Raw genomic sequence first — 22,881 nt, forward strand, 5'->3', positions numbered from 1 at the left:
TGGTAACCTGTGCTGATGACAGTGGTGTGAAGTTTGTTTGGCAGCAGGAGCTGGGGAAAAAACGATATTTTATAAAAGGTTATTGCATCATTTATAAAAAACAAAACAAAACAACCAAACATTAAATTGTCCCTCTTAAAATACATGTCACATATAAAAGTATTCTTAGAATGGCACCTATGTTTTTTTTAATAGTCTTTTAAAAAGATGGTAGATATAAAATTCAAATTATCTTTGGTTGCATTAGGACACGACAAAGAAAGAAAAAGGTTAGTCCACTGACATAAGTGTAATTCTTTTAAATTACTGATACCAGTAAATATTATCTGCTTCCAGATGTTCAAATGTAGTGAACTTTTTAACTGCTGAGATTTCACAACAAAAGGGTCAATAAGCTAATCCAGATGGAGATAAAAATGACCAGGATTGTCACATCAATCCAACACACATAAAACACTGGATACATCTCTGTCACTCATTTCACGTATTTAACGTGTAAAATCTTAATTCTAAACATTAGCTTAACTCTGCTAATACTGCTGCATTTAACCGTTCCGATAATAAACGCGCACGAACCTCCAGGCTCATTGAAAGGTGTGCCCCCAAACTATTTCCTGTTCAAAAAGTCAAAGTTATATCTAATAGCTGGAGGAAACCGTTTTTTGGGCCCCTCAACCTCTCTGGGCAGGCACAATATCATACAGACTGAATAAAGGTTAATTGAATTCCGCATTTCAATGCGCTTCATTCGTGAGTCCCCAGAGGGCGCAGTCACACCACACAAAACTCTCCTGCCTGTACTTCAGAATGAGCTACAGAGAAAACTTGCAGATAACCTTCACGTGGTCTAAACATTACAGCTCAAAGCTTTAAGAAGTAGACTACATTTATTTAGACGAGCATTACTTCTGGGAACACAGGCAGAAATAGGCTACATAGCAGGTTGAATGGAGTTGACTACATTTCCCGTCAGCCCCGTGGTGAGCGTCAATTTTCCCTTTTCAGCAGGGTTTTCTTGGTCCGCAGCTGGATCAGCTGGTTGGACGCTCCGCTGTGCGGCAGTCACTTTTTGGGGGGCGAAAAAGAACATTTGGTAGTTTTTATTGGACTTTTTCACCGGAAACGCTGGATTTGGCTCCTGATTTTCACACAGTTTTCATATTTACTTTCTTTCTTTTTATTTATATGATTTTAGCTGTAAGTGTCGATAAATTGGATTAAAGTATTTTATGATTTGAAAAGTTATATTTGATAGTCTCCTGGTAGTGAATGGCCTGGAGCTGTGCGAGCTCAGCAGCATCAGACTGTGGGTTTAGTTGGACTGAGGCTCCTGTGCCAACGCCTTTCCCCCCCTCTCTCTCTCGGCTTCGCCCTGCGTTGGGGAACTTCAGCTCACGCCGAGCTCAGAGCTCGTTGGACGGTGTTTTCAACTTATGAGCTGCTGAAACCACAGTCCGTCGCCTAAGAATTAGTTTGAAGGAAAAAAAATGGGGTGCACGATCAGCGCCGAGGACAAAGCTGCGGTGGAGAGGAGTAAAATGATTGATAAAAACCTGCGAGAAGACAGAGACAAATCCTCCAAAGAAGTGAAACTACTTTTACTCGGTATGAACTTTATTTACAGTCTCTCTCTCTTTTTTTATGTACAGCAGATGTTGTGTCATCACACGACTGTATGAGAAGTCCACTTTTAATATTCACTTCTTTAGTGTGGGATCGTTTTAGGTTTTAGGTTGACTCCAAACACTCCTCCCTCCCCCTCCTCCTGTCAGCTTTAAGCAGCTGCGGCTCATCGCTTCTCCTCTTCCTTCAGAAGTAAACCAGATGTTGGTGGTGAGAGGGCAAATGCAAGTCCTTAGCCACCTCACTGGTTTTCAGTCTGTGTTGCATTGCTGAAATTGGGAGTACTTGCCCAGAGCTGACAAGTGTTGTCACTTGCCTCGGGTCTGTTTTACATCAGTGCTTACAGATTTAGAGCTGCAGGTAAAAGCTGGTCTGGGGTCAGTCTGTTCTGGTACTTGAGAACAAGTGCATTTAAAATGAATTGTATTGGAGCTTCTGAAAGAGCTGAGCTTGACATTATCACAAGTTCATGGACAAAAGTGTCCACCTGTGATGAGCTGTGCTGCACTGGCAATCTGTGCATACAGCCTGCAGCCACACCAAGACTGATATGCCTGCATATGCAGTTAAATGAATGAGCAACCCAATCAGTTAATCCGCTCATTATTTAAGGTCTGCATATTTTTAGTGTTCTTCACCTTAGTCATTTCTAAATGTAGTAATTTAACTTCTTTTAGAATCGTTTTGTCTTTAGCCAAAGCAGTTTGTTGCTGTGGTGAATTTCAGGCAGAGGATCCTGCCGACCACACAAAAAGTCAGGCCTTATCTTTACAGTGTGTGCAGATTTCAGCATGCTATAACTGTATGCTGTATTGTTACACTGTCACTGTGGATGTGGGGTATTAAATTAGCCCAGTCTAACAAGGCTTAGTGTTTTTATTCTCTGTGCCTGTGGATGTATTTCATGGTGTAAATGTGTAAGAACAGAGAAAGATCCTGTAATTGAATATGATGTCTGTTAAAATATTCATGTAAATACCATCGGACTTGCCTAAACTTGAGACAACAGGGTAGATTCTTTTGTTTTCCATTCTGGAAAAAGAAGGAGAACATCAACATCAAAAAGCTCCATTAAAATTTTATGGTCTGTTGATCTGGGCCTGCCCAGATTTGTGGTATTTTGTTTCTAAACTGAGCAGAGAGATGACTCTGTGATATTTTTTGTGCCATCTGTTGTTTAAAACAAAAAAAAGACTTATCAGTGCAGAAAGTGAACCAACCAGACAATTAAACATCCTTTACTGTGTTTGACCTTGCCTAAAGTATTAGTATAACAGAAAATATCATATCGTAAACGCTCCCAGATGAGCAACATATTAACTTTGCTGTTCACACTCATACTGAATGCTAATCGCTGTCATTTCAATATAATGAACTATATGTGAAGATGATCACAAGAATATGATACAGAGATTTAGGAATGGGCGTAAACCAAAGCAGAAGAAGAGTTATGGGTCGTAAAACTAAAGGAGAGAGGTGGAAGATGTTGTTTGTCACTATATGAGACCGCTGTCTAACACACAGTTTTATTCACGTAACAATATCATACGTAACATACCATTCTTTGGGTACACTTTGCTAGTAGCAGGTATAATCTCCTGTTTTAACTCTTCATGATTCAACAAGGTGCTAAAAAAACATTCCACAGGGATTTTGGTTCACATTGACATGACAGCATCACACGGCTGCACATTCATGATGTAAATCTTCCTCCACGTCCCAAAGGTGCTCTGTTGGATTGAGATGCGCAGACTGTGGAGGCCATTTGAGTGCAGTGATCATTGTTATGTTCAAGAAACCACTTTGAGATGATTTGAGCTTTGTGAAATGACCTGGGGCGTTATTCTGCTGGAATGACCAATCAGAAGATTTGTACACCGTGGTCATAATGGCATGGATAGAGTCAGCCACTGTACTCAGGAAGGCTGTCGCGTTTAAACAAGTGTGAAAAGAAGTGTGTCAAATTCTGACCTTACTGTCTGAATGTTGCAGCACAAATTAAGACTCATCATCATTTTTCCAAACTTTTATTGTGCAATTTTGGTTAGGTCGTATGACTCGTAGCCTCAAGTTCCTGTTCTTAGCTGACAGGAACGGCACCCGCATTGGTGTTACGTTGCTGTAGCCCATCTGCTTCAAGGTACAACATGTTGTGTATCCAAACGTGCTCTTCTGCATACCTTGATTGTATCCAGTGATTATTTGAGTTACTTTTGAGTTGCTTTTCTTATCAGCTCTAAACAGTCTGACCTTTCTCCTCTGACCTTTTGTATCAACAAAGCATTTTAGCCCAGAGAGCTGCCACTCACTGGATATTTTCTCTTTTTTGGGCAATGCTCTGTAAACCCTAGAGATCATCGTGAAGGAAAATCCCAGTAGATCGGCAGTTTCTGAAACACTCAGATCAGCCAGTCTGGCACCAACAACCATGCATGACGTTCAGAGTCACCTAAACAACCTTTCTTCTCTATCCTGATTCGCAGTTTGAGTGTCAGCAGGTCATTTTGATCATATCTGTGTGCCTAAATGCATTGACTTCTTGCCATGTGATCAGCTGATTAGATATTTTTGTTAAAGAGCAAAGTGGCCAGTGAGTGTTAATTTCGTCACGCAGCAGGATGCCAGAACATAGCGCTGTTTGTAAATTACAGTTTTTAATGATGGTGGAAAATCTACTCATAAAACTGTAGAAAGTGTTTATTCATGATTCAACTTGGACAGTTCAAAGGAACAAATGAATTTGTCAATTACTGTAACTGTGGTGGTAAATCAGAAAGATAATCAAAGGTAAAGATATTGTCTGTGATTTTTTTTTTTGGAGAGACAAAGTGTAACGTAATACCCTGAAATAACGTTTTGTTTTTTAGGCACCACCCACTTAACCTCACTTAACATGAATATTTTCCACTAACAGGAACTGCACTGTGTGAACATTTGCGGTTGTTGATCAAGACTGAGATGATTTTCATGCTTCTCTATATCTGATTTCCTGCTTTTCCCCCCTTGTTTGTGTTCTGTGTCACATTCTGGATAGAGGCATTTTTCTCACAATGAGGCAGCTTTTCCATCAGTGCGCTGTCCTTTGTGTCTGCAATGATTTTTTGTACCTTGATTTAAAAGATAAGACAGAACTAAACTCTGCCAGTAAATCTACTTACTGTATTTTTTGAGCCATTACTGCCCACAAGTGTTAGGTTACCTTTTATTTTTTCTCCACTGTTAGGTTAATAGACTACAGCATGGCTGTTGTTTGGGAAAAAATAAAGCTGCTAGGTTAAAAATAGATTCCACATGAAGTCACATATGTGGGTTTTGGATACACACAAATCCTACCAGCAGATATACGAGGATTGACTTCAGGTGGAAAAATGTGGCGCTATAATACTAAATTCAGGCAAAACTCTTACTGTATGGAAAGATTTATTGTCAAATTTTGACCTCAGAGATTTTTCCAGGCAGTGCCCTTCACTCCCTGTCTGTACGGGAAGAGGAGAGTTCATGGGAAGAACAAAGAGGACTTCAGCTGCTGTGCTTTATTCAAAACCACAAAACCTTAGAGCCAGCTAACCCATCCAATGAACAGTCTCCTATTTGACCACAAACAATTTTTTTTTTTTTAAATCTGCATTTCAGATTGTTGTTAAATGAGGCTTGGTTTGGAGTCTAATTCCTGCCTGTGTTTCTGGCTCCCTGTGTAAAGTTGGTTTTTTAATTGGCAGCAGGCCATGCTTGACAATCAGCCAAAAATGCCATGAATGAGAGAACTGGCTGCTGACAGAACTGAGAAGTGGGATCAACACACTTTGTCTTCTCCCCTCTGTCTGATGAGCCCGATGAGCATAAATCTCTCTGGCTGCTGACAGCTTAACCAAAGAATTCATGGATTTTATTCTTGCTGGCCGTCCATCTGAACACGATACTGTATTCTGAGCCTCCTTGACAAACTTCATCTGCTGTAGATTCCTGACTGGCAATGGGAATGTGTCTCATTTTGAGGGATTCATTGTGTTAAGACAATGTAGCTTACTGGGTGTTTTAACCTCCTAAGACCCAAACTCTTCCATTGCATGCATTTTTAATTTCTCTTTGATATTTGGGCTGATTGGGACCTGATGAATGTAAAAACAAACAATTACCAGATTTTTTTTACCTACTTTTTGTTTCTAAGAAAATGAGAGCCACAAATGAGGATATTAGTTTAAAATTTTGATAGAACAGTAGCAGTATAATGTCCTCGTAAGTGGATATCAGGCTCTGTAGAGCAAAATCGAGTATTTTGGTCTAAATAACCCAAAATGTGATGTCCACATATGTGGACGCCAGGTCCTAGGAGGTTAAGGAAGAAAGCAGTCGCCCATATTTCAAAACATTTAGTTACATTTACAATAATCTTTTTACTTTTCTTTTCTTTTTTTACGTTAATGTAACCTTTTGTGAAGTGACTACACAGCTCAGATGACGATGACAATATTTTCCCTGTTGGCTTCTCCCCTCACTCTCTCACTGGCGTGCCCTCATCTTTGTTATATTCTGTGCAACGCTTATTGGGAAGCTTTCTCAACACTTACACTTACACATGAAATTGTTTTGACTAAAATATTATTGTATGCACCTTACGTGTCTTTTGTCAGGTCCGCTCACACGTACACTGAAAAAAAGGCCATGTTGGATTTACTTGATTCAATAATGGACATTGGTTGCACACAAACGTTTTGCTTTGGCAGAAACTTAAACAACTGAGTTAAATCAACTCAACTTATTCATAGTCAATAAACCTGTGCATTTTGTGTTCATAAAACGTGATTGAAACATGTTTAGATGAAGTAAGTTGAGCTCTTGGAATATTTTAATCCTTCACAATTTTGTCATTTTATTTCAACACTATTCAATAACCTTTACCACAGTACTACTTGATCACTTAAATACTACATGTTGACTTCATATTACATAATGTTCAACAAAGTCTAGAGTCTGGTTAACATAAAAGTTGAATGGGTCTACAACAACTAACATCCTCCTATATCCTGGTTGCAGGGGGGCTAGGTTACGAGGCATGGTACACACTGGACAGCTCACCAGTGAATCACATAGAGACAAACAACCGTTTGCATTAACATTTATGGTGAATTTAGAATCACTAATCAACCTAAGCTAACTCTTGTAACTGCATGACTTTTAACTGTGGGAGGACACCAGAATACCCAGAGAGAAATCAGTGCAAACTAGCCATATTGTGGATTTGATTCCAGGACCTTCTTACTGTGAGGCAACAGCACTAACCACCATGTCACCAATCCAGGCTGGACATAAGTAGGAAAGCTATGATTTCAAGGCTTGATGCGGAATTTTCTGTACGTTTTTGTCCTTGACATGCAGGTTAAAACACAATAAAAAGCAATAGCATACACGTTGTGTGTGTGTGTGTGTGTCTGTAGTTGTCTGCCTCTTGTAACTCTAGTGATTTTCTCCAAAAGTTGATTCTGTTCATCTGGACGTAGCGTTTTGTGGGAGAAACATTTCGTCACTCATCCCACAAAATGCTACGTCCAGATGAACAGAATCAACTTTTGGAGATTTACTTTCCTGGATGACTGAGAATGCATCAAGACGTTCTAGTGATTTTCCTGCAGTTTGAAATCTCATGTGATCTTGTTAATGTTCATGAGTCCAGCAACTAACCACTCTTACTAGATTGTATCAGGTCATCTCAACAAGAACAAATTAAGTTGTTGAATTTCGTACAGATCCTACATGATTTAATTACGTTCAAGATAGAAACATGAAAATTTTGTGTTCAAATTACAAGGTAGACTTTTTTTTAATGTAACAACCACCCAATTTACTTCTTTCGGTTTACCAAAAAAAGTAGAGGCAGCTGTTCGACTTGACTGAGATGGATGCCTTCCTCAAACCACGATCCAAAGCGTGCAAGACTGAAATCCCTTGCAGTGTCGCAAGATTTAACATTGCTTTAATTTTATTGACTTACTTCACTCGAACATGATATGAAAAATTTAATCTACCCGCTCTGCATATTATGTAGTTTCTACACTATATAGTTACACTTAACTTTAAACCATGAGGCAATTGTGCTAAATACACGCAAGATGCTTACATAAATCCAAGAGCTGGCCAATCCCTTTTTTTCAGTGTAACATGTGTAAGAACAGGTGCAGTTAGCTGTAAAAAGCAGGAAAAGGTGGATCTAGGTGACTGAATAATGTTCGTCTATGTATGTATGTATGTATGTATGTATCTATCTATCTATCTATCTATCTAATATAAAAAAGAGAAAAGGATCATCCCCTCTCATACTGCAACATTGGATTTGAGCCAGAAAACAAGTTTATGTTTGTTATTGGAGGGGATGGGGGGGGTCAACTTGCTGACATCCTGTTTGATTCATATTCTGTATTTTTATGGCCTAACTGCTCTCAAACGCCCAGACCAGCGTGATATCTGGGACTGTCTCTCCAGTGGAAAAACACAGTTTCAGCCAGAAGCATGACAACTGTTTCCTGTTTGGGTGATTATTGTAGAAATACTATAATGATTGTTCATGTGAAATCCCTCCCTACTCATCATCATTACGGTATCATTTATTATAATGGAAGCTTGGTGCGGCTTTGACATCACCACTGCCATCAGTTCATTGTTTGTCGCAGATTCCCACTATTTTGAATCAAGTGCACCAGCTCATCGAACGACTCACTGTGCTCCTTCACTGTTATCTGGGCTATTACGGTTTGCAGTAAGCAGTTAGCGTCTCATTCCTCTACATGACGTTGGTGACTGTCTATTTCCGGTGATGAAGGAAAATTGAATGTGCTCACGCTGAGAAACTGCTGAGTGGTGCAGCCAGTTGATTTCGAGCAAGTGAGTACTACATGACTGTTTGCACTCCCCCCAGGGTCCAGTTTGGTTTCTGAAATTCATCACAAAGAAGCTTTTTTCCTGGTGGTTTTGGTGCAAACATGCCACACACTGTGGGATGTATGATTAAATGAGATGGGATTAAGTTCAGCTGTTATGAAAAGCTGGTGTGATCCATGTGACAGGGGACTAGACTGTAAGACATTCTGTAGTAGCTTTCATGTTTGTATTTATTTATTTGTTTGTAAATACTGTCCATTTTTGCAGGTGCTGGAGAATCTGGGAAAAGCACAATAGTTAAGCAGATGAAGTAAGTTACAACTTGTGTATCAAACGCCTTCTTCCTGGAAGAAACCTTTATTTATTTATTTATTTTATTTATTTATTTTCTACATTGGTGAAAGACAGTCCCAGCTCCTCGTATAGCTGCAGCACATTTTTATGGGAAAGCAGATCTGGAGCCTCATTGCGCTCCACTCAGGGCCTTTGTGAATAACATTTTAAACAATGGCTTCAGAGGCTGGTTGTAGCCTGGCAGGGCCTGAATAGAGCCCCCCAGTTCCCACATTAGCCATGCTGTATGCTCAGTGAAGCTCAAATTCCAGCATTAACGACAGTACAAGCATTAAACTTTCCTAATGTGCAATTTGCCCCACATTTGTTAAGGCCACATTGTTAACACTGTCAAATATTTACACGAGCTCTAAAATCCTGTTTGGATTTTGTGTCTGTGTCAGGATCATTCATGAAGATGGCTACTCAGAAGAGGAGTGCAAGCAGTACAAAGTGGTCGTGTACAGCAACACCATCCAGTCCATCATGGCCATCATCAGGGCAATGGGCCAGTTGAAGATAGATTTCGGAGACGAGGCGCGAGCGGTAAGCTAACTGCACTGGGTCGACATAAAAGATGACGTTCAAAGAGAGAATTTTACGATGTGAGCAGTTATTCGTGTTGCCAGGATGACGCTCGCCAGCTGTTTGCCCTGGCGAGTTCAGCAGATGAAGGGGTGATGTCCGCAGAGCTGACCAGCGTGATCCCGAGGCTGTGGAGCGATGCTGGAGTTCAGGCCTGCTTCGATCGATCTCGAGAGTACCAGCTCAACGACTCGGCTGCATAGTGAGCACTCACTTCTCCACATAGATATTAGATGAGCTGACACACAGATGACTGCAGTCATAACACAGTCAATATAAATCGGTTTCTCAAGAAAAGTTTTATCATTGCATTTTCTTCGTCACCTGGAGTGTGACAGCTTTGACTAAAAGCTGCTCTCCTGCTTCATGTTTGAAACACAGAGAGGCAAGATGTGTCTTGTTCCTCGAAGTCCTGTGTCGGCTTGTTGCACAACGGACTGCATTCCTGAAACAGGGCAAGAAACGAAGGAGAAACAGGCAAATGGAAATTGCAGCCCTCCGCTTAAAGGCATTTGGGCAAAACAGTTTGTTATTAAAGTGAAACTCAGAATGAGAACACCTGATGGGAAGTTTGAGCTAAATATAGCTTAGACTTTAATTACCAATCAGACGAGGATAAAGCTCAAGGTTCTTTTGTGCTTCTGTAGCGTTTATATCACACTCGTCCTGAAAAGAAAACGTAGCGTAGCTTAGCGTGAAGGACACACTCTCTTTGTTGTCAAAACAGGCGGGCTGTCATGACTCTGTGTCCACACTATGAGAAAAGAAGAGCCTGTAGAGATAGACTGTTTATACTCAACCCAAAAGGAGTCAGTGTTTATCATCCACGAAAATATGAGCCCATATTTAGTATCATTTTGTGGCGTCCTCAGATGTGTGCATGCAGGATGATCTCCGCATGACCAAACATTTGTTACTCTGCATTAAACTAGCATTTTTGGAAATATTTGGCAATAAAAGAAAACAAACAAACAAACATATCATATGTATGTACAGATTTTCAGCAGAGTATTCAGCAGATTCTGTTGTGGAAAGCCTAAAAATGTATTTTACACCCTGCTGAATGCATACTACTTTTTTTCTGTCCCTCAGCTACCTGAACGAAATGGAGAGAATCTGCCAGACAGATTACATCCCAACTCAGCAGGATGTTTTGCGCACACGTGTGAAGACCACCGGGATCGTTGAAACTCACTTCACGTTCAAAGAACTCAACTTCAAGTTAGTACAGCTTCATATTGCTCACAAAGGGCCTCCTTTGGGCGACTTATTGAGCAGCTCTTGTCTATACTGGTTTACTATATTTATAAACATTTACCTAGATGTCTTCATTGTAGACTCAACAGAGCAGTTCCCAACACAGAGAGCGGATTCTACTTCAGGAAATAAGGACTATTTTTAGGCTTTTCTTGTTTATGTTTTTTATGTAAATTGTAATGGTCGAGTGCAAAAAGACTTCCCTGTGTGAAACAGTTACATAACACAAAAAGTATTTGTGTTAATTAAAGAGAGCAATGCCCTGTACACTTCGCAATTCATCCTGCTATTTCAATCAGCAATCACATCATCAGTAAACACTAGTGGGCTTGTTCCAGCGGCACCCGTACATGCCCATGCCATAACACTGCCTCTACTCTGTTTGACAGAGGATGTTTTATGTTTCTCTCCATACTTTTTTCTTCCCATCATTCTGGGACAAGTTGATCCTGTTTTCATCTGTCCAGAATTTGTTTCCCGGCAAAGTCTGTTCTGCTCTTCATGTTCTTGAGTGTAACCAGTGGTTTGCACCTTGTTGTAAACCCTCTGTTTTTCCATTCTTAAAGGTGTCTCTCAATTGTAGACCTTGACAGCTAGCTTGTTAAAAGTGTTGCTGACCTGTTTAGATGTTGCCAAATGTTTGGTTTTTTTTTACCATGGAAATAACTCTGTCATTGTGCACTTTAGTTGTGACCTGTTTCAGGTCTTTTGGTGTCGCTGAGCTGGCCAGTCCGTTCCTTTTTTTTTACAAATAAAAAGGCTCGCTTTGATCCTATATCTGTATAATAATAATTACAACAACAACAACAACAACAACAACAACAACAATAATAATAATACATTTTATTTAAAAGTGCCTTTCAAAACACTCAAGACAACTTTACAGAACAAATAAGACAAGCATAAAAACAGGAAATGAGCACAATAATAAAACAAAGTTTAAGAGCATGGAGTAGTTATACCGAGTAGGCTATCTTGAACAGGTGGGTTTTGAGGGTGTACTTAAAAAGGGGGAAAGAACTGATGTATCTAAGGTCAGGGGGTAAGTAATTCCAAAGTCGAGGGGCAGAGCAACTAAAAGCCCCCCCACCCACCGGGATGGGATGGAGATCTGTACCAAGTCAGAGAGATATGGTGGGGAGAGAGAATGAATAGCCTTAAATGTGTAGAGGAGTATTTTGAAATTAATGCAGAGTTGAACCGGGAGCCAGTGAAGCTGCTTCACGATAGGGGTGATGTGGTGAGCAGAGGGAGTCCTAGTAATAATACGGGCAGCAGAGTTCTGGATACGTTGAAGTTTGTTGATGAATATACCCTACACACACACACACATGTATATGTATAATATATATATATATATATATATATATATATATATATATATATCACACCAGGCAAGACCCCAGGTGCAGGCTGTGTAAAGATGCCCCAGAGACAATCCAGCACATAACAGCAGGGTGCAAGATGCTAGCAGGCAAGGCATACATGGAACGCCATAACCAAGTGGCCGGCATAGTGTACAGGAACATCTGTGCCGAGTATAACCTGGAAGTCCCGAGGTCAAAGTGGGAGATGCCCCCAAGGGTGGTGGAGAATGACCGAGCTAAGATCCTGTGGGACTTCCAGATACAGACGGACAAAATGGTGGTGGCTAACCAACCGGACATAGTGGTGGTAGACAAACAGAAGAAGACGGCCGTAGTGATCGATGTAGCGGTTCCGAATGACAGCAATATCAGGAAGAAGGAACACGAGAAGCTGGAGAAATACCAAGGGCTCAGAGAAGAGCTCGAGAGGATGTGGAGGGTGAAGGTAATGGTGGTCCCCGTGGTAATCGGAGCACTAGGTGCGGTGACTCCCAAGCTAGGCGAGTGGCTCCAGCAGATCCCGGGAATAACATCGGAGATCTCTGTCCAGAAGAGCGCAGTCCTGGGAACAGCTAAGATACTGCGCAGGACCCTCAAGCTCCCAGGCCTCTGGTAGAGGACCCGAGCTTGAAGGATAAACCGCCCGCAGGGGCGTGCTGGGTGTTTTTTTATATATATATATATTATACATATATATATATTAGGGGTGCAACAATACACAAAATTCACGGTTCGGTTCGGTTTGATACTTTGGTGTCATGGTTCGATATTTTTTCGATACAAAAAAAACGTTCATGCCTTTTTGTCATTTATTAAATTTTCACGGCACATTCCGCACCACATCTCTGTGCGTTCATCATTTGTTTGAAGCCAGCTCACCTCCTGAATACGTGCTTCTTTTGTGGTTCGGACTCCTTCTGACATTTCTTTGGAGGTGGAGGAACATCACAGTAATTGCTTAAAGGAGCTTCTTCCACATCTTTAAGAGTTCTAAACAAATGTCTGTCCTCCTCCTGAAAATCTTATGTATGCAAACACGCGTTGCAACTTCTTATCTTGTGCCTGTTTTTTATTTTGACAGCGAATGCGCACCTGCGGACCACTTATGTGCAGCCTTGGTTATTTCGCTTGTCATATTGCAGCCACAGAAATTCTTTTGTCCATGAAACCATAAAGCTGCACTTTCTTTTTGCCTTATGGTCTGATTTGTCATAACTTTTCCGTTTTGTGGTAAGCTTTTCTTTGGCTGTCACTTCTTCACCCTGACCTGTCTTATTTGGCTCAGCAGAACTAAAATATTGTGGCGAGCTCAGACAAGGAGGAGACGAAGGTATCGTTTGGTCTTGCTTCCCATGAGCTAGCCAGGGAGCACAGCCGTTTATTGACATCTGCAGAAGAACACTGCCGCTAGCTAACTGCTCAGCGCGGCAACAGCACAGCAACAACAACAACAACACACAGGGCGCCCTCTGACCCCGGAAGGACACACCGTCGCAGCGAGAGGGCGTCACCCGTCACTATGGCAACATAAACAAAACATAACTGTACAAACAGAACCCCGAACAGCCCTGACCCACTACATACCCCCCACCTAAGGGGTCAGTCGTCCCCGACGACCCCATTACCCCACACAAAGTCCAGCAAATGTCCCTCGGGTCAGAACATGGGGTGCCACCATCATCCCACTTCTGACACAAATGTGGCGAGCTCAGACAAGGAGGAGACGGAAGTATCGTTTGGTCTTGCTTCCCGTGAGCTAGCCAGGGAGCACAGCCGTTTATTGACATCTGCAGAAGAACACTGCCGCTAGCTAACTGCTCAGCGAGGCAACAGCACAGCAACAACAACAACAACAACACACAGGGCGCCCTCTGACCCCCGAAGGACACACCGTCGCAGCGAGAGGGCGTCACCTGTCACTATGGCAACATAAACAAAACATAACTGTACAAACAGAACCCCGAACAGCCCTGACCCGCTACAATATGTATCCTGCTGCTTTTACACACGCACTCACATAACGCTCAGCGATTCTCTGCGCGATCAACCTCTCACATGTTTAAGCTTGCTGCGGGAGGTTTCACTTGTCATGTTTGCATAGTAAGCTAACGATTGATAAGACGATGTCAGAGGAATTGGTGCGCAAATTATCATCACTCACCAATCAGTGCTGTCGCTCTCTATACACAGTTCACGCGATTGCAAAGTGAAAGCAAAAAACAAGCGCAAATTCAAACGCGATTTCAATATGTCACATATTGACAGTGGCTCACCGATGCCAATGGCATAATTACCCAGCTACATTTCCGAAAGAATGCAAAAGCATTGACATATATTTTTCCTTCCTACGATAGCCTGACGGGCAGGGCAGAGATAGATTTTGGTAGCCCGACTGGAAAAATCGCTAGCCCCGGGACGTCGGGCAGGAGCCCTGTATCTGATTGAGGAATCACTCATCTTTGGAAAAGAGAGTTTATTACAGAGAAATGGCTCTTTCCAAAATAAAAGCTATACTATACGCTTCTTCTGGGCTATATTCTCAGCAGCATATTAAACATATCAGGTCCCCATAAGAAGAATCATGTGCTAACGGCTGTCTAAATGACTCGGGTAAAGTTTGTAGCATGCGTGCTTGTTGTTTTTGTCTGCTTCCACTTGTCTTTGCACTAGGATAATGTCAGCATAAATGTGCAGTCATATTTGTTGTGTTCCCACTAGTGCTGTCAGCGTAAATCTCGTTGAAATGACGTTAACGCCACAACACAGCAAATCTCCGTTAACGAGCTACCGCGGATCGCCCATGCATGGGGCTGGACTGCCAACACGCTAACTGTGCTAACACACTAGCTCCCACCCATGTAATTGAGCATTGCGTGGCACATCCAACATACTGTTTTACTTTAGTCCATGACGCGCTTACCTTCAGGGTCATACGTCACATGAAAACCAAAATAGTTCCAAACGCCAGATCTGAATGAGGGTGGGGGAGGTTCAATTTGCCATGTTGCAAGGAGAGCTTAACTTCTGTCTCGCTAGCTTGCCCTGTGCTCAGTGAATCTGCGTTCGACTACTCCGCCTAGGCTGCACTGTCGTCGGGGACGACTGACCCCTTAGGTGGGGGCTATGTAGTGGGTCAGGGCTGTTCGGGGTTCTGTTTGTACAGTTATGTTTTGTTTATGTTGCCATAGTGACGGGTGACGCCCTCTCGCTGCGACGGTGTGTCCTTCCGGGGTCAGAGGGCGCCCTGTGTGTTGTTGTTGTTGTTGCTGTGCTGTTGCCGCGCTGAGCAGTTAGCTAGCGGCAGTGTTCTTCTGCAGATGTCAATAAACGGCTGTGCTCCCTGGCTAGCTCACGGGAAGCAAGACCAAACGATACCTTCGTCTCCTCCTTGTCTGAGCTCGCCACAATATTTTAGTTCTGCTGAGCCAAATAAGACAGGTCAGGGTGAAGAAGTGGCAGCCAAAGAAAAGCTTACCACAAAACGGAAAAGTTATGACAAATCAGACCATAAGGCAAAAAGAAAGTGCAGCTTTATGGTTTCATGGACAAAAGAATTTCTGTGGCTGCAATATGACAAGCGAAATAACCAAGGCTGCACATAAGTGGTCCGCAGGTGCGCATTCGCTGTCAAAATAAAAAACGGGCACAAGATAAGAAGTTGCAACGCGTGTTTGCATACATAAGATTTTCAGGAGGAGGACAGACATTTGTTTAGAACTCTTAAAGATGTCGAAGAAGCTCCTTTAAGCAATTACTGTGATGTTCCTCCACCTCCAAAGAAATGTCAGGAGTCCGAACCACAAAAGAAGCACGTATTCTCGGAAAAGTAGTTGCAGGAGGTGAGCTGGCTTCAAACAAATGATGAACGCACAGAGATGTGGTGCAGAATGTGCCGTGAAAATTTAATAAATGACAAATTAAAAAGGCATGAACGTTTTTTTTGTATCGAAAAAATATCGAACCATGACACCAAAGTATCGAACCGAACCAAACCGTGAATTTTGTGTATTGTTGCACCCCTAATATATATATATATATATATATATATATATATATATATATATATATATATATATATATATATATATATATATAACGATGGCCTCTTTCATTTGCACCGACATATTGAGAGTTCCAGGGAACAGCTATCAAATCCGAGTTCAACACTTGGATTCAATCACACATCTTTTATGTGCTTAATTTGTTATAGAATAATGAGAGAACAGGCCTCACCTGGGAATGAAACATCTTTGTAGTCACAGCATCAAAGATGCTCAAAAATAAAATGCTGATAAAACACGATTGAAAAATAAAATTGCTTAGTGGATGCTGTTTTCACAAAATCATAGACCTGGTTTCGACCTCTTACATAACTCACAAATGCTGCTGCTGTTGAGCTTAAGATGACCCACCTTTGTGGCTGTTAATGGAATTACATCGCTTCAGTCCTTTCACATTATTACATTATATAGCTCCTGTACTTATAAATATTGGTAAAACGTTTAGTGTAATAGCCTTCCTGGCCTCCCTTCATTTGTAATCCCATAAAAATGCTCAGGATCTAAAAATGTGTAATCACTCGATTGGTGTTGAAAAACGCGGTGCTCTCTAATTTCATTTCGGCTTCAGCTGAAAATCGTAGTATAGATTAGGCTTGCCTCTCAGGGACTCAGGTGGAGAGCGAGGCACAGACATGAGATGTGAGAGTGCAGACATCAGCGTGCCCCGTGTGTGTGTGTTGGTGCACATCCTTGTAGAAAACACACAAAAAGACATCACAACTGTAATATGAGCATGAAAGAGAATGTTTATGCAGTAACTGAATCTGTTTGCGCATGTGTACGCAGGATGTTTGATGTTGGAGGTCAGCGCTCAGAGAGAAAGAAGTGGATCCATTGTTTTGAGGGAGTCACTGCAATCATTTTCTGTGTGGCCCTCAGTGACTATGACCTCGTCTTGGCTGAGGATGAGGAAATGGTAAGTGCACTGTGAAGCGAACACTCCGATTCTGGTCCACTTTATAAATCATAAAGCATAGGGTTTTCTTGTTGGCACACTGTTGGCCTTTTTTACATATCTTATGATAGAAGGAAAGGGAAAGATTGCTTACATAAAATGTGCAGGTAAGCCGACACAGTGTGACAGTGAACTAGATTCTGTGGCTTGTCTGTGTCAGTGATTGGCTGCACTTTCTGCAAGCACAGTAAAGTACGCTATTGTTGGCCTACTTCACTGTTTGTACATGTGGTACATTTTGTTCATAACTCACACAGAGCCGTTGGTTCAGGTCAACATAACTAGCAAGGGGTGGACGCCAGCTGGCACTAACCGGCACCGTGCCAGTCGGGTTTCTCAGTGACGGGACCCTAAAAGCAAAGCAGATTGATGATATTCAGTTTGTGTCAGGTCAAGATGTCCTCTGCAAGAAATGCCAATTAGGGTCACAGTCACATCTGCTCTTTCCTCAGAACCGGATGCATGAGAGCATGAAGCTTTTCGACTCCATCTGCAACAACAAGTGGTTCACCCGCACCTCCATCATCCTTTTCCTGAATAAGAAAGACTTGTTTGAAGAGAAGATCACCAGAAGTCCCCTTACTATCTGCTACCCCGAGTACACTGGTGAGACAAACATTAGTTTATGGAAGGTCTTATATGGTGTAAGCTTTAATGTTTTGAGAAAATATTTATTGTATTTTTATTGTATTTTATGTATTTGCAGCATATATATATATATATGTATATATATATATATATATATATATATATATATATATATATATATATATATATATATATATATATATATATATATATGAAGTTTTAAGCTGTGGGATATACTATACTCTTTTAAATAAGTGCATAATTGAACTAGACTGTTCCTAATCAGACAGTCTGTGTATGATGTTCTCTACAAAGAAAAACAGGTATAATTAGGTGATCCAGAGATCGTTAAGGGGATGTTTCTTAAACAATTTATTGTCTTTCACTGTAGGTGAGAGCACATACAAAGAGGCAGCAGATTATATCCAGTGCCAGTTCGAAGACTTGAATAAACGAAAGGACATCAAGGATATCTACACACACCGTACATGTGCGACAGACACCAAGAATGTGGAGTTTGTGTTCGACGCAGTAACTGATGTCATCATCAAGATCAACCTGACGGAGATTGGGCTCTACTGAAGCTACGGCTGCCTTTCAGGTCAGCATGCTGAATTAATGCTTGAATATGAAGATAATCATTTGAAGATTTGAGGTAACTTTATTGATTATATGTATCCTCCTGGTACATTTGGATGGGCTGAGATTGGTGTATTCCTAAGTGCATCCATAGGTAGGTTTGCAGTTCACTTTGCTTTGTACTTCATGACCTGGGTAAGTTTCCTTCCAGATGAGCGCAGCAGACAATTTAAAAACTGATCTGGTAGACCGACGCCTTATATCAATACAGTTTTTATATGTGAAAAAAATGCTGGTGGTTATATCCATCTATCATGCACACACTCGCATAGATGATGGATGATGATGGATGCACTGGGTGCAAGTCAGCTGCAAATGCAAATGCAGTCAATAAATTCAAGGTCCAGCATCTTCCTCCAGTGGATCCTTCAGTCTGCTTGTGGATGTAAAGCAGTTTGGAGGAACCAGGGGTCAAACCCCTGCCTGTTACAAGCAGCTTATAAATGTTAATTTAAATTATATTATTTTGATGATAACCTTTTATTTTGGACATTGTGTGAGTATATATATATATATATATATATATATATATATATACACACACACACAAATATGTGCACAAGCAAAATAGTCTGACATTAAGTCGGAAATGCAGTAGAATAAAGCTCGTACATACTTGCTAATCTTACTAAATACTAATACTTAGTACTAACACTTACTAAAAAGCATGTTTTACTTTTTTTTTACTGAATGATGTTTGCTTTAGGTTGCTGTGAGTCTACTGGAAAACTGTTCCACAGTCATGTTCCACAGTTTAGGGTAGGATTGGGGTATTTGTAGTTAAACATGCTGTGTTCTGTAGCCTTGAGCATGCTAGTTCTGGCAGGCTGCTTCTACCAGTAAACAGTTACTGTTGCCTCTGCAAGCCGCTTTGCAAACCTACCTCCTACATTTAGTGCTATTCGTGCCATTTCTGTCTGAATAAATGTCATGTCTGTTGTCACTGATGCTCGAACTGTTCTGGTTTGCTGTTGCTGCTCTCTCTCTTTCACCAGGTGCTTTCCATGTCTTTGTTTATACCTGCAGGGAGGTCCCAGAACAGAGCCATACTGCCTAATATAAATGACTGCTGATAGAACAACAATCCTATTTTTACTATAATGTTCCTGATTGAACTATTAATGATAGCTTTTCATTTCCCTGCAGGTTTCAGAACGATCAGGACTTCTGGGATCTTTTCTGCAGAGGGAAAATTCAAAAGTAGGCGTCACTAAGGACTACGCTGCAGGACCTAAACTGCGTTAACTTTGGGACTTGCAACTGTTATCACATTTGTCTTAATAGATTTTTAAGATGTGGCGTGCTCTGAGAGGATGAAAGTGGGCAAAGCGTGTGAAATGATCCCTGTCATATTTAAGATCTTTGCATCACTCAGGCGGGTTAATAGTTTCGCTGTCATCTGCACAAGGACCAAAACTGACTGCCTGTTCATCAGATCCATCGTTTCATTTTGCAGTTTTTATGGCTAAAATGTTTATTCTGTTCACCATCGTGTTGCGTTTTGTCTTAGCTGTGGCACATTACGTTACTAAATATTTGCATCTGTTGTATTTTATTTTTAATTTTTACTTTTAGTTATGGAGAATTTCCATTTTTGGGGGGATGCATGAATGACATATCTTATGTATAGTACAAAGTTTTTTGTGATTAGTTTGATGTCAAACATAAAATATAAGCAGTTGGGTCAGGGATTAGTTAGCTGAAGTCTAAGGAACTCAGTAGCCACATCCATATCTGCATAGGTGTTTGTCTGTTTGTTTGTTTGTTTTATTTTAACATGAACACATTGTACTGAACATCTTTATTGAAATCAGTGAGTGAAGGGATTTGATTTTGATGTGCTGTTTTGTTTTTCATTGATCTTGCAATATAAATATTATGTAGCCTTTAAAAGGTCGATGTGCCGTCTTGTGAATACTAGTAAAGAAATATAAAAACTAAACTGTGAAACTGGGATAATAGTTTGATGAAGGCATTTAGATGCACACAGTACATGAAGACTGAATACTTAGGAAGACTGCTGCTGTATATTCTGCAGTAGAGCACAGTCCTGCACAGCCTGGTCCCAAAAGCAAAGTTCATCAAAGGTTATTACTGATTGGCCACATGATTAAAACCACTGAAGGTAAAGTGATGACATTTTCTGGTAAAACCCTGGATCCTGGGATTCATATAGATGCTATGTCAACATGTATCGCCTACCTAAAAACATTGCTGCAGACCAAGGATCAAGGAAGTAGCCTCCCTCCAGCGTGCACCACCTAAATTATCCTTTGAGCCTCCAAACGTCTTAGAAGTTCACAACAATAAGACTGATTCAAAAAGGACCCACCCTGCAGTCTACAGGACCCAAAGAACACCATAATACATCTGCAGATGTCTTATGTCCAGTGTGTCAGAGCTGTATATTGTTAGGCAGGTGTCCGATGGACGTATAGCTCACTTGAAATCTGAGCAGTTGTACTGGCCCTGTTTTAACCTCATAGCTCAAAGCTGTCTGACTGTTCTTCTGGTTTAAAACAAAATAACAGGCAACACTAACCAGATGCTATCCACTGTAAACCATATAGTCATATTCTCACCGAAACAGAGCAGAGACTGAGGTCATTCAGGTTGGAAACAGTATTTTTAGACTTCGGCGACACATCTGTATGTTTGGAGCTGAGGGTCAGTATGTTCCAGCTGCTGCACACACAAAACAGCTCAAATTGTCTTTCTCTGCTGTCTCTGCTTGAGAGTAAAACCATGAAATAAACTCAAATGAGATGCAAGCTACGAGTCAACATGACAGCACACAGGAAAAGACTCTTTGAGACAAAATGTGCAATTTTTTATGTTAAGTTTGCAGGATATAGGTTGTGACATTCTAAAACTTCATGTTGTCAGCAGGTAACATCAGACTAAAGCCAACAATGTGTTGGTCCATCGCTCCACTTGTGTTTACTGCCTAAAGCACTCAGCCTCATTTGTTCCAACCAGAGCTGTTAATCTTTAAAGAAAATTGAGAATCGGTTATATTTTTTAAGAAGGCTTTGCGATGACTCACTCGTGTGTTTTTAATAGTTAATTTTGTTTTTTTGCTTTATAGATGAACATCACTTTGATCTTTTCCTTGGCTTTAGTGACAATGACATACAGATGAGGACAGAATTATTACCCCCCCCCCCCGAGCAAGGAAATTTTTAACACAGTTTCCAATACAGCTGCAGATGTTTATTATTTTACTTTGCACACAGAAACTAAATTATTTCACACAAACCAAAAACTACCAGAGTCTAAATTATAATCTTTCTCTAGGTTGTTCTTAGCATGCTACAGTCTTACTTGAAAGTGTCTCTTCTGCAGAAGTAGAATTGTTTTTGGTCTGCAGCCTTACAAGCCTCACATGCAGTGCATTCCTGTGGAGAGCTCTAGTGATTGTCTTAGTTGAGACTACAATTCCCAACTTGACTAAATCATTCATGAGTGTGTTGACGGTTGTTCTGGGGTCTTTAGACACATTCCTCACTAGTTTTCTTTCCAGAGTCTTTGAAATCTTTTGCTTCCTACCTCTGCCAGGCTTGTTCTGTTTTGGGTGCCACTCTCTGAATTTCTTCATGATTCTTGACACTTGGAAACTCTGCAATAACTTTGCATGTCCATCTCCTGCTTTGTGAACATCAACAATTCTTTTTCTCAAGTCTAAGCTGATTTCTTTTGTTTTTCCATGATGTTTTCCAAGTGACAGCAAAAACTCTTGCTGAAGTTTTTATACTGTGTATAAACTGGACAATAATCTTCAGTTTTAACTTGATTTTACAGGCTAATAATATTGAACCTGGTATTTTTTTTTCTAAAATAATTGTGTTATTGTGTGAAAATAGACCTAATTCATGCTTTCATGTTTAGAAATGCTATGTTGAAAATCCCTTGCTCTGTTAAAAAAAAAGAACTTTTGACAAAACCTTTTAATTTCATAGGGAGGATAATAATGTGATATTTATCTGTAACAATCTGTTGGCATTCTCCGGCTGTTTGAACAGAATCATACTCTCCATTGATTTGGAAATGCTAATATATCATGAGAGACAAAAAGGAAGCAATCCCGCTCACTCAAGTCAAACCATAGCTCCTCTTTTAAGCTCCAGATATTGTTTACACTGTGTTTTGCCCTTGCTTGCTGTCATGCCTCGTGTATCCGTCCCTGCACAATCTTAGAGCGAATCTCACCCAGCAGATTAATTACCGCTTTAATTTGTTTTGCTCTCTCAATAGGGTTATTGTTAATGAACTTCCCTACGCTGCCATTTCCCCTTTGACTGGATTAGGGAAATTATATAACAGCAGCATTGTCCCTACAAGTAACAGCCCGAGCTGGTCTGTCAGTGTCAGCATGCCTGTTTCGCTAATTCAATATACTGTAGTGACAGTGTGGTTCTGCAACGAAGACACGGACACAAAGGTGAAGTTAATGCGTCTTTATTTCATGCCTCTACATTTCATAAGAAAGGACAAACTCTGTAGATTTTTCAATCCCTTTTTATAATGAAGCATCGTCCCTCTAGTGTTTCCCTCTGTCATAGATTATCTTTCAAAATATAATGCATTATCTACTCTTATG

At 40.8% G+C, this 22,881-nt stretch overlaps 1 protein-coding gene across 1 annotated transcript; it reads left to right on the top strand.

Annotated features, from left to right (window-relative positions):
• Positions 1–1,473: 1,473 nt before the first annotated feature.
• Positions 1,474–22,737, top strand: gnai3 (guanine nucleotide binding protein (G protein), alpha inhibiting activity polypeptide 3). Its single transcript, XM_085393886.1, has 9 exons — positions 1,474–1,605; positions 8,764–8,806; positions 9,234–9,375; positions 9,459–9,616; positions 10,507–10,635; positions 16,886–17,015; positions 17,507–17,660; positions 18,034–18,243; positions 19,428–22,737. Exons 1-8 carry the CDS (start codon positions 1,488–1,490, stop codon positions 18,222–18,224), a joined length of 1,065 nt encoding a protein of 354 aa, XP_085250012.1. The 5' UTR covers positions 1,474–1,487; the 3' UTR covers positions 18,225–18,243; positions 19,428–22,737.
• Positions 22,738–22,881: the final 144 nt, after the last annotated feature.

The sequence above is a fragment of the Rhamphochromis longiceps genome, linkage group LG20 (genome assembly GCF_057381845.1).
Source record: "Rhamphochromis longiceps isolate RC_006_pf linkage group LG20, R_longiceps_female_GT1.1, whole genome shotgun sequence".
Classification (NCBI taxonomy): Eukaryota; Metazoa; Chordata; class Actinopteri; order Cichliformes; family Cichlidae; genus Rhamphochromis; species Rhamphochromis longiceps.